This window comes from Molossus molossus, unplaced genomic scaffold, assembly GCF_014108415.1.
Source record: "Molossus molossus isolate mMolMol1 unplaced genomic scaffold, mMolMol1.p scaffold_m16_p_10, whole genome shotgun sequence".
NCBI classification, from domain to species: Eukaryota; Metazoa; Chordata; class Mammalia; order Chiroptera; family Molossidae; genus Molossus; species Molossus molossus.
Genome location: NW_023425345.1, coordinates 93643154 through 93655535, shown reverse-complemented (window position 1 = coordinate 93655535; position 12382 = coordinate 93643154). Strand labels below are relative to the sequence as shown.

Genomic DNA, 12382 nt, shown 5'->3' with positions numbered 1-12382 from the left:
ATAACCTTACAATGTACAAACAGGCCTTAGAATAAAGAAAAAAGTTGATAAAACCAAACTTTTAGAATGAACTCATATTTTCACACTTTAAAATAAAGTTTTAATAGGCAGATTATTTTTTAATATACATAGATATCCAACAGACTATTTTGGAAAATACATATCAATTGTTTCTTTTATGTGGAAAATAGCACACTATATCTATTACATAAATAAGTATATAATACTAAATATCAACAGAATGTCCCAATAAGATTGATAGTTATAAGGTTTTGTTAAAAGTTCACCTTAATTCTTTGTACATAATTTACAAAAACATCAATAGTTTTCAAGATGATTCTAGAAGCATAAGAACTACACATCTCATATGTGGAACTGATTGCTTCCAAAGTTCAAGTTATGAATATTTGACAGTTTATTTTATTTAATAAAAGCTCTGACAGGGTCAGGCTTCTAAATAAAAGGAATGTCAGAAAGCCAGTTAGGCTGCAAGGTACACTTGAAACATACCTATCACGCTCTTGGCAAAAGAAGCCCGCTTCAGAGTTGCCAGACCTAAGTCTCCAATTTTGACGGAGCCTGTAGGGCCAGTGATAAAGATGTTGTCACACTTAAGATCTCGGTGAATAATAGGTGGAGTTCGAGTATGAAGAAACTGAAGTCCTTTAAGAATCTGCCGGCACCAGCTTCGTAGAACTTTGATCTTCATCACCTTAAACCTTTTCAGGTATCTAGAAAAGGCAAGGTATACCAAACAGGTTATCAATGATATGAGTTTACTGCTTTGAAGAATTCCATTAAATTCTAGCATATCTGAGACAGGAATATCAAATTTAGAACATTAAGATCCAGTAACCTTAAAGCTTTTTAATACTTTTAGGAAGGTTAAAGGGGATGGGATAATAAGTGGTTGGTAAGTAAAGTCTGATAACAAAGCACACAAAAAAATTAATTCATTAAAATTAAATCCCTATTAAAGTGATTTAAAAGTTAAGAGGTAGAGTTCAACTTCTTGTAAATGGTGGAGCAATTCTTATTGGGTGCAGATATAATTATAAACTCGAATAAAAATGTATACAAAACAACTACTTGTAGGCTCTGGAGAGCAATCAAAATCAGGCATAAATTAGAAGGGAGTTCACATGAGGAAAAACAGAAATTACTGCTTTGAGCTTCCTACTCTCTATACCTTTTAAGCTAAGGGAAGGCTCCAGTTCGATTATGCAGGTCAGCTCAAACCTGGATAGAAACCTATAGCCTTATTAGCTCATAAAAATAAGTACAGAATTCAAGATGACCACAGCATCTAGTACAGTGCTGACCAATAGAACTTTTTGCAATGATAGTCTATTCAATACAGTATCCGTGGACATGTGAGTATTTGTATTTAAATGGAGACTAATTAAAAAAAAAAAAAATTCCATTTCCCAGGTACACCAGCCACACTTCAAGTCCTCAACAGTTGCATGTAGCAAGTGCCTACCACTGTGAAAGGGCATATTATAGAACATTTTCATCACCACAAAAAGTCCTATTGGACAGCACAAATCTAAAAAGTAAAAGGAGGAAATCCCAGAAAAGAAGTATAGAAGGGAGCCTCATATTCTGCTTATTCACTCTGCCCAAACCTCTTGAGATATGACTTCTGAAATATGTATATGTGGGGAAGATCCTGACCAACCCAGCTAATGCTAAAAGAATGGAACAGAGATGTCGGTTGATGATGCTACCTACCCACTATAAGGAAATAAAGGTTGGAGATTGAGTTCAGATACTCATTTTATCTGTAAATAGTCAAGAAAAACATAAAGAGCACTAAAAATGGTAAATATAAAAGATTACATTTTCCCTTACTATTTTAAAAATACATATGACTAGTTAAAGGAAAATTCATAATATCATATATAGGGTCTATAGAACATATAAATATAACATTAAAATTACAGCATAAAGAATAAGTACCAGGAATAAATGAAACTATATTTGAGAAAGGTTCCTTTGTTTCACAAGAAATTATACAGTATCAACCCAAAGCATATTGTGAAAAGTTAAAAATATAACTGCAATCTCTAAAATAACTGCTTTAAAACATAACCTTCCCCTCCTACACACACACATGGATGTTAACTAAAAAGCTAATACAGGAACTAAAATGAAATTCTATTCATTTCATAAGGAACACTAATGATGAAAGTTGCTTTTATGGTTTAAGAAAATATCAGATTCTGATTAAGGTGGCAGAGCAGGTAAATGCAGGACTTGCATTCTCCCAAGATCACATCAAAATACAACTGAACTACAAAACAATCATCGAGACTAGCTGAACAGAAATCTTATAACTAAGGATATACAGAAGTGAGGTCAAGACTGGTAGGAGGGGAAGAGATGTGAAAGTGGCAGGTTCCATACCCATATGCAGTAGTTAAAACTTGGAAGGGAAACCTCGGCTGTAAAATTCTCCCCTGGGGAGCAAGGGGTTCCCAGCCCCACGCCCATGACTCCAGTGCCTGGAAGAGAAGTCTGCATAACTGGCTGTAAAGACCAGCAAGGATTGTGGCTGAGTAAGATGGAGGGCTGCTGGAGTCTCAGGTGTTCCTCTTAAAGAACCTGCTCACAGACTAACTAGGACTCACTTACTCTAACCTTCAGCACTGGAATGGCAGCTTGAAAGACGCTAGGGACATAGGGGAGGAACTGAATTGTCCAGCTTCAGGGCGAGGCTATAGGGGCAGCTTCTTCCCACACAGAAGTGCTGCCAGAAGCCATTGTTCCTTTGCTGAGCTCTCCCCCTGCAGGTGCAAGTGGGAGCCATATCTGAATCTCCATTAACCTGGCTAACACTATTTCCCCCATTCCCAGAGGACCCGCCCTATCCAACTTGCAGGCCTGCTCAAGGCACTTTTAGTGGCTTTTCCATACAAACAGCTAATGCTGTGGACTTTCCTAAAAACTCTCAGAAGGACCAGACAGTTGGTTGAGTGACAGCCACTGGGAGGTCACCAACTGAATTCCCAGTCAGGGCACATGCCCAGCTTGCAGGTTTGATTGCCGTAGGGGGCGTGCAGGACGAGGCTGATCAATGTTTCTCTCTCTCTCTCCCTCCCTCTCCTGAAACCAATAATAAAATATATATATTTAAACAACTCTCAGTAGTTCACAAACCCCACACAAGTCGCATCTGACTTGTGTGTGCCCCAACCCTCTTGCTAAGTGGCAGCAATCCTCAGTTCACTGCTTAGCCCCTCCCAGGCACCTCCAAGCCCAGAATAAGCTGCAACAATCTGCAGATCACTTTGTAGCTAACTACCAGGTCAGGTGGACCTAGGCAGGGCACAAGCTGCAGCTGACCTTGGCCTATACCTCCCAAGAGGCTCCAGAATAAACACACCCAGTAGCCAGCTTCAGACAACACCACAGTACCACCCAACCACTTCCAAGGGCAGACTCGGCAGGCAACAGAGCCCTGCTAAAGCAAAAGCAAATTCTGCTCTTAGGGTCATCCCTTGAACAACAAAAGCAAATTCTTCTCTTAGAGTCACCCCCTGCACAACAACTCCTCCTCTGTAATCATGGCCGGTCCTCACAACCAATCAGCCTGGGGGTCAATCCCTCCCACTAATATGCCAACAGCAATTAAGTCTCAATTACAACAGGAAGGCACACACAACCTACTCAAGGGACACACCTGAAGCACCAGGGTCAGGTGACAAGGAAGACTGCCCCACTGGATCTGACGGGACACCTTCTATGTAAGGCCACACTGTAGCAGCTCTACCTAATGCATAGAAACAAATAAAGGGAGGCAGCCAAAATAAGAAGACAAAGAAACATGCCCCAAATGAAAGAACAGATCAAAACTCCAGAAAAAGAACTAAACAAAATGGAGACAAGCAATCTACCAAATACAAAGTTCAAAACACTGGTTATAAGCATGCGAAATGATCTCAGTGAGAACTTCAATAAAAAGATAGAAAACACAAAAATGGATATAAAAAAACATAAAAAAGAACCAGTCAGAAATGAAGACTATAACTGAAATGAAGAATACATTAGAAGGAATCAACAGTAGATAAGATGAAGCACAGGATCGAATCAGCAATTTGAAAAATAAGGTAGCAGATAACACCCCATCAGAAAGGCAAAAAGGAAAATGAAGATAACCCAGCCAGTGTTGCTCAGTGGTTTGAGCGTTGTCCCATGAATTGAGAGGCCCTGGTTCGATTCCTGGTCAGGGCACGTGCCTGGGTTGTGGGCTCGATCCCCATGCAGGAGGCAGGCAATCAATTTGTCTTTCTCACATCGATGTTTCTATTTCTCTCTCCCTTCCTCGCTCTCTCTAAAAAAAAACAACAATAAAAACATATTTAAAAAAAAAAAGAAAAATGAGGATAGTTTAAGGAGCCTCTGGGACAACATCAAGCATACTAACATTCATATCATAGGGGTAGCAGAAGAAGAAGAGAGAGCAAGGAATTGAAAACCTATTTGAAGAAATAATGACTGAAAACTTCCCTAACCTGGCAAAGGAAATAGATATGCAAGTCTAGCAAGCACAGAGTCCCAAACAAGATGAACCCAAAGAGTCCCACACCAAAACACATCATAATTAAAATGCCAAAGGTTAAACAAAAAGAGAGAATCTTAAAAGCAGCAAGACAAAAACAGTTAATTATAAAGTAGCACCCATAAGACTGTCAGCTGATTTCTTAACAGAAACTCTGCAGGCTAGAAGTGACTGGCAAAAAATATTCAAAGTGATGAAAACAAAGGATCTACAACCAAGATTACTCTACGCAGCAAAGCTATCATTTAGAATCAAAGGACAGATAAAGAGCTTCTCAGGCAAGAAAAAGCTAAAGCAATTCATCACTACCACACCAGCATTACAAGAAATATTGAAGGACCAGGACCCGGACCCGCACCCGCACCCGCACCCGGACCCGGACCCGGACCCGGACCAAGACCAAGACCAAGACGAGCAGGAGGAGGAAGAGGAGGAAGAGGAGGAAGAAGAAAAAGATTGAAAATATGACTAATAATATGGCAATAAACACACATCTATCAACAACTTTAAATGTAAATGGATTAAATGCTCCAATCAAAAGACTTAGGGTTGTCTGAATGGATAAGAAAACTAGACCCTTACATGTGGCTTTCTATAAAAGACTGACTTCAGACAGAAAGAGACAGACTGAATGTAAAGGGATGGAAAGAGATTATTTAATGACAATGGAAACAAAGTGGGAAAATAGCTGTAGTAGCAATACTTATACCAGACAAAACAGACTTCAAAACAAAGGCTATAACAAGAGACAAAGAAAGACCCAGCGATTCCACTTCTGGGTATTTATTCGAAGAAAACCAAAATACTAATCTGAAAACATATACATTCATATGTTCATTGCAGCAGTATTTACAATAGCCAAAATATGGAAGCAACTTAAGTGTCCTTCAATAGATTAATGGGATAAAAAAAGTGATGTATATATACAATGGAATACGACTCAACCATAAAAAAGAATGAAATCTTGCCAACTGCAACATTAATAAACCTAGAGGGTATTGTGCTCAGTGAAATAAGTCAGACAGAGAAAGAAAGATACCATATATTTCACTCACATGTGAAATCTTAAAAAAAAAAAAACAGAATAAACTCATAGAGAATGGTCACCAGATGAGGCATGGCTTAGGGGGATGGGTGAAAAAGGGGAAGGAATTAAGAATTACAAATTGGCCCTGTCCAGTTTGGCTCAGTGGTTGGAGCATCGGCCTGCGGTCCAGAGAGACCCGGGTTCGCTTCCCGCTAAGGGCGCGTACCTCGGTTGCAGTTTGTCCCTGGCCCTGGTTGGTCATGCAGGTGGCAGCCACTCGATGTGTCCCTTTCATGTCGATGTTTCTCTCTCTCTCTTCCTCTCTTCCCCTCCCACTCTGTCTGAACAAAAAATGGAAATATGTCCTCAGGTGAAGATAAGAAAAAAAGTACAAATTGAATTACAAAATATTCCTGGGGGTGTACAGTACAACATAGGGGAATATAGCCAATAATATTGTAATAACTATGTATGGTGCCTGGTGGGTACTAGATTTATCGGGGTGATCACTTAGTAAGATATATAAAATTACTATGCGGTACACTAAAACTAATATTATACACATCACCTGTAATTAAAAAATAAAATATTTTAAACAAATAAATAAATATCAAAACACAATCACCTCTGAAAGGTGAGGGAAAGGCTGCCAGGGAAGAGGCATAAGGGCATTTAATGAGATACTGCATATATTCTCACATCTTTACATGGTTACATGAATAAATTATTTTGTCAAAACTCATCCAATGACACAATGATAATTTATGCTTTTCACTGTATATAAATTTTACCATAAGGAAAAATACTGGAACTTTAATGAAATGGGTGAAGCATACTAATGTCTGTAACCTATTTTGCAATAAATAAAATTAAAATAGATTGATAGGAGAATGATTTGATGAATATATGTTAAAGCAGATGCAGCAAAAGTTAATAAATTAGAGAATCTGGGCAGTGGTTATGTATGTGTTCATTTGGGTAATTCTTTCAACTTTTCTGTGCAATTGAAAATTTTAATAAAAACATGCTTGGGGAAAAGTTGATGCTGGCTTGTATCTCACACCTATAAAATAAAGTATATAAAATATAAAAGATTATTGCAAAGCTTGTATCTTATAACTCTCTAAAAGTGTTTAGAATTAACTGGAATTTTCCATGTAAACAATTACATAAGGTGTAAACATGGGAATCTTTCTTTCTTTCTTTCTTTCTTTCTTTCTTTCTTTCTTTCTTTCTTTCTTTCTTTCTTTCTTTCTAATTTTATGCCTTTTACTAGTTTTTATGCTTTACTACAATGGGCAGGTCCTCTAGAACAATGTAAACGGTGTAAATAAGCATCTTTGATTTGTTCCAAATCTCAGGGGTAAACGGTTAAGTAAGACAGTTGGTTATGACTTTAGCTATAGGTTTTTCCATGGATGTTCTTTATCAGTTTGAGGAAGTTCCCTACTCTTTGTACTTTGCTAAGAGTTTTTAGTCATGAATAGATGTTGGATTATCAAATACTATTCCCACATACTGTATATTCATGAAGGACACTGCTCTAAATAAATTTCTTTTGCTATAGTATCTTAGGGTTTGGTATTAGTGTTATGCTGACCTTATAAAATGAACTTGACATTAATTCTTCACCTCTATTTTTTGAGAATATTCAACACGCTGGATCCCCCGCCACACACATTTTATTATGATAAAATACACATACCATAAAATTAAGTACACTCATACGTATTATTGTGCAATCATTACCACCATCTCCAGAAAATTCTATTCATCTTGTAAAATTGAAATTCTATATACATCAAACAATAACTCCTCATTCCCTCAGCTCTTGGGCCCTGGCAACCACCATTCTACTTTCTGTCTCTATAAATTTGACTACTCTAGGTACCTCATATAAGCGGAATCATTCAGTATTTGTCATTTTGTGACTGGCTTATTTCACTTAGGATAATGTCCTCAAGGTTCATTCATGTTGTAGCATGTGTCAGAATTTCCTTCCCTTTTAAGGCTGAGAAACAGCCCAATGCAGCCCTGGCTGGTGTGGCTCAATGGTCAGAGTGTCAACCCGAAAACCAAAGGATTGAGGGTTCGATTCCTGGTCAAGGGCATGTACCAGGGTTGCAGATTCAATCCCTAGCCCTGGGTCGGGATGTGTGCTGGAGGCAACCAATCAATCGATTGTGTCTCTCTCACATTGATGTTTTTCTCTCTCTCCCCCCACACCCCTCTTCCATTCTCTCTAAAAAATCAATGGAAAAAATATCTTCCAGCGAGGATTAACAAAAACAAACAAGCAAAACAACAAACAAACCAAAAAAACAGTTCACTGTACATGTATACCACATTCGCTTCCACTGTTGGACACTTGGAATACTTCTACCTTTTAGCTATTTGTGAATAATGCTGCTATGAACATGGTATAAAAATATCTCTTCAAGACCCCTTTTCAATTATTTTGGGTATAAATCCACAAAAGGAATTTTTGGGTCATATAATAATTCTATTAATTTTAAAAATTTGGGGTAAAATTTGCATATAACATTAGTTTCCGGTGTGTAAAATAATGCTTCAAAATGTGTATGTATTGAGAATGACCACCACAATATGTCTAGTTAACATCCACCACCACAGTTACAGATTTGATTCCTTGTGATAAAAACTTTATAGATCTTTTAGCAATTTTCAAATATATAATACAGTATTATTAACTATTGTCCCCAAGCTGTACATTAAGTCCCCAGGATTTATTTATTTTATAACCGGATGTTTGTACCTTTTGCCCAGTGTCACTCATCCCCACCCCCTACCCCACACTCTCCCAAACCCAGCAACCAACAATCTGTTCTCTGTAACTATGAGTTTTACTGTTGTTGCTGTTGGTTTGTTTTAGTTTGAATTTTTTTGGTATTAGTGGTATTTTTTGGCTTGACTGTTTTCTAGATTCCACATATAAGTGAGACCATACTATATTTGTTTTTCTGTCTGTTTCACTAGGCATAATGCCAACATGGTTCATTCATGTTGTTGCAAGCAAATGGCAAGATTTACTTCTTTTCATGAATGAATAGTTTTCCACTACATGTATATCCATCTTTATCCACTCATTGGACACTTAGGTTGCTTCCATATCTTGGAAATTATAAATATTGTTGCAATAAACATGGGGGTACATATGTCTTTTTAAGTTATTGTTTCCATTTCATTTGGATAAATGCCCAGAAGTGAAATTGCTGGATCATTTGATAGTTTTAATTTTTTTAGGAACCTCCATACTATATTCCATAGTGGCTACACCAACATACATTTCCAAAAACAGTGCACAAAGGTTTTTTCTCCACACTGTCACCAAAACTTATTTCTTGTCTTTTGTATAACATTCACTGTAACAAGTGTGAGGTGGTATCTCACTGTGGTTTTGGTTTGTGTTTCCCTAATAACTAGTAGAGTGGAACATCTTTTTCATGTACCTGTTGGCCATTTGTATATCAAGAAATGTCTATTCAAGTCCTTTGCTCATTTTTCAAAGTTGTTTGTTTTTATGTTATTAAGTTTAGGAAGTTCTCTATATATTCTAGATATTAATCCCTTTTGAATTATATGATTTTCAAATACTTTTTCCCCAATTCTTTCTGTGATTGCTTTTTTACTCTGTTGATAACATATTTTGACACACAATAGGTTTTTTTTTAATCCTCACCCGAGGACATTTTTTTACTTTATCTTGAGATATAGAGTGGGAGGGAGAGAAAGAGGAAGAAAGAGAGAGACATCGAGTGGTTGCCACCCACACTCCCCCAACTGGGGCCGGGGACAAACTGCACAATAGGTTTTTAATATTCATGAATTCCAATTTTAAACTCACTGATTTTTAAAACATTTGATCTGGCATACATTTCAGGCTATGCTAATAACCAGAGTCTCCTCCACTTTTAGTAGAGAGTATTAAGTTTCTTTTTACTGATAAGGATAGTTGACCCCAAGATCACAGAGCTAATTTCAAGACAGATGGCAAGTGAACTCTTATGTTTGTGCTACTGCTATTGCCTGACTGGCTACTCTATCTCTAATCTTTTATGTATACTGCCATCAGATAAATCTTTCTAAAGAAATGCTAACATAGCCCTTGGCACACAGTAGGTGCTAAAATGTTTTCCAAATTATTCAATGCATTGTATCCCTGCTAGATCATAATCCATTCCAATGGTTTCCTACCACCCTTAAATTAATAAAGCACAGACTAATCTTTTGCTCTTTCAAAACTCTCTACATTTTATCTCTAACATATCAACTGGAGCCTTTTTTGTCATTATTCCTCCATAAACTTTCTGTTTTTAACCAAAAGAGTTAACCTATATGACCTTTTATTTTCCTTTTATATAATTCCCATAGCATCTCTCTACTTACAGAAAAGCTATCTATCCTTTAAAGCCTAATTTTAATCCTATTACTTTGACAAGGACCTTCAAGATTACACTAGCCAGTAGGAAGTGATACTGTCTTCTCAACTATTAAAATAAAAATTACAAAAATTATTATTCCATCATAAAAAAGAATGAAATCTTGCCATTTGTGACAACATGAATGAATGAGCCTTGATGACATTACACTAAGTGAAATAAGTGAGACAGAGAATCAAATAACAAAAAACAAGCTCACAGATATAGAGAACAGACTAGTGGTTACCAGATGCAGCGGTGGTGGTGGGCCAAAAAAAAAAATGAAGGAAGTCAAAAAGTACAAACTTCCAGTTATAAAATAAAGAAGTCATGGGGATATAGATGTAATGTACAGTGACTATAGTGAATAATGCTATATTGCTTATTTGAAAGTAGCTAAGAGTGATATTAAAAGTCGTCATCATAAGAAAAAAATCGTCACTATGTATGCTGACAGATGTTAACTGGACTTACTGTAGTGATCATTCTGCAATATATACAAATTCTGAATCATTATATTTTATACCTGAAACTAATAGAATGTTGTATTGTCAACTATGCCTCATAAAAAAAATTAAAAATCATTAAAAATTTTGTTATTACTATTTTATATTAAAATAGGAATATTATCAAAAACCACCACAACCAAACTAAAAAAAAAAAAAAAAAAAAGTGACAATCAGGCATCATCAGTGCAGAAAGAACACAATTAATTAATTGACAGATAGACAGATAAATGATCCTCCTGATACAGCATTTTTGAGTCCTTCATTACAGTTCACTCATGCCCAATCGCACTGAAGAAAAGCCTAGTAGTTAAAAAGTCCCAGCTTCATAACCATAGCTCCTAATTAGCTTTTCAGTGCTGAAATAGTTCATATAAACTGACAAACAAATCATGGTTAAATGAGAGTGATTATGGTACCTACCCCACAGAACTGGAAGACTAAATGCTAAGAATAATGGCTGTCAACTATTAGAGTATAGGAAATTTTATATTTGAATCTTAGTCCAAGGATATGTTTCTATTGCTTTTAAGAGAGAGGAAGGGGAAGAGAGAGGGAGGGATAGAGAGAAAGAGAGAGAAGCATTAATCAGTTGCCTCCCATATGTCCTCCCCTCCAACCAGGGATTTAACTGGCAACCTAGGTATATGACCTGATTGGGAATTGAACCCACAACCTTTTGGTATACAGGACAATGCTCCAACCAACTGAGCCACCCGGTCAGGGCAAGTATAGGATCTTTTAGTTCAACAAAAAGAGAATAACAATAAAGAGATAGAAATAATAAAAAAGAACCAAGTAGAAATTCAGGAGCTAAAACACAATAACTGAAATGAAAAGTTTACTGAAGGGTTTCAACAGCAGATTTGAGAAGGCAGAAGACAGAAGATGCAAACCCGAAAAGAAGTCAATTAAAATTATCCAGTCTGATGAGCAGAAAGAAAAAAGAGTAAAGAAAAAATCCACAGAGCCTAAGAGACAAGAGACCTGTGGTATATCACCAAGTAAATCAACATACACAAAATGGGATTCCCAAATAAGAAGACAGAAAAGAAGCAGAATGAATATTTGATAAAAAATGTCCACGAACTTTCCAAATTTGATAAAAGACACGAATTTACACATCCAGGAAGCTCAACAAAATCCAAGAGATCCACAATGAGACACACTGCACTCACACTGTTGAAAGCAAAAGACAGAGAGAATATTGAAATCTTCAAGAGAAGCAACTCCTCATGACCAAGAAACTTGGTAAATATGGTGGTTGCACAACAACATAAATGTACTAAATGCCACTAAATTGTATATATTATTTATTTATTTACTAAATAACACACTTTATTTATTTATTTATTTTAGAGAGGGGGGAAGGGAGAGACAGAAACATCAATGTAAGAAACATCAATCAGCTGCCTCCTGCAAACCTCCAGTGGGTACTGAGTCTGCAACCTGGACACGTGCCCTAATCAGGAATAGAAGTGGAACCTCTCAGTCCCTGGGACCATCGACCATGGCTCAATCCACTAAGCCACACAGGCAGGGCTATTTATTTATTTTTATGTTTACTGTTAAGAGTATTACAGATGTCCCCTCCCCTTTATTCACCCATTGTCCCCCTCCACCTGGTTCCCGCTCCACTCTAGGCCTTCATTACCCTATTGTCTGCATCCATGGGCAATGCATATTAGCATATAAATTATCTGGTTTATTTCTTCCTGCCCCTCCTCCCCACTACCCTCTGAGATTCCATAGTCTGTTCCGTGTTTCCATACCTGATTCTATTTTATTCATCAACTTATTTTGTTCATTAGATTCCACATATAAGTGAGACATGATCTCACTTGTA

General features: G+C 36.9%; 1 protein-coding gene across 12 annotated transcripts in view; it reads right to left on the bottom strand.

Annotated features, from left to right (window-relative positions):
• WNK1 (WNK lysine deficient protein kinase 1) overlaps positions 1-12382 on the bottom strand; it is a 145842-nt gene that overhangs the window by 68134 nt on the left and 65326 nt on the right. For all 12 annotated transcript variants that reach the window (XM_036252532.1, XM_036252531.1, XM_036252526.1 and 9 more), the window contains exon 3: positions 511-731. In XM_036252532.1, the coding sequence (XP_036108425.1) occupies positions 511-731 (221 nt within the window). The remainder of the gene's footprint in view (positions 1-510; positions 732-12382) is intronic.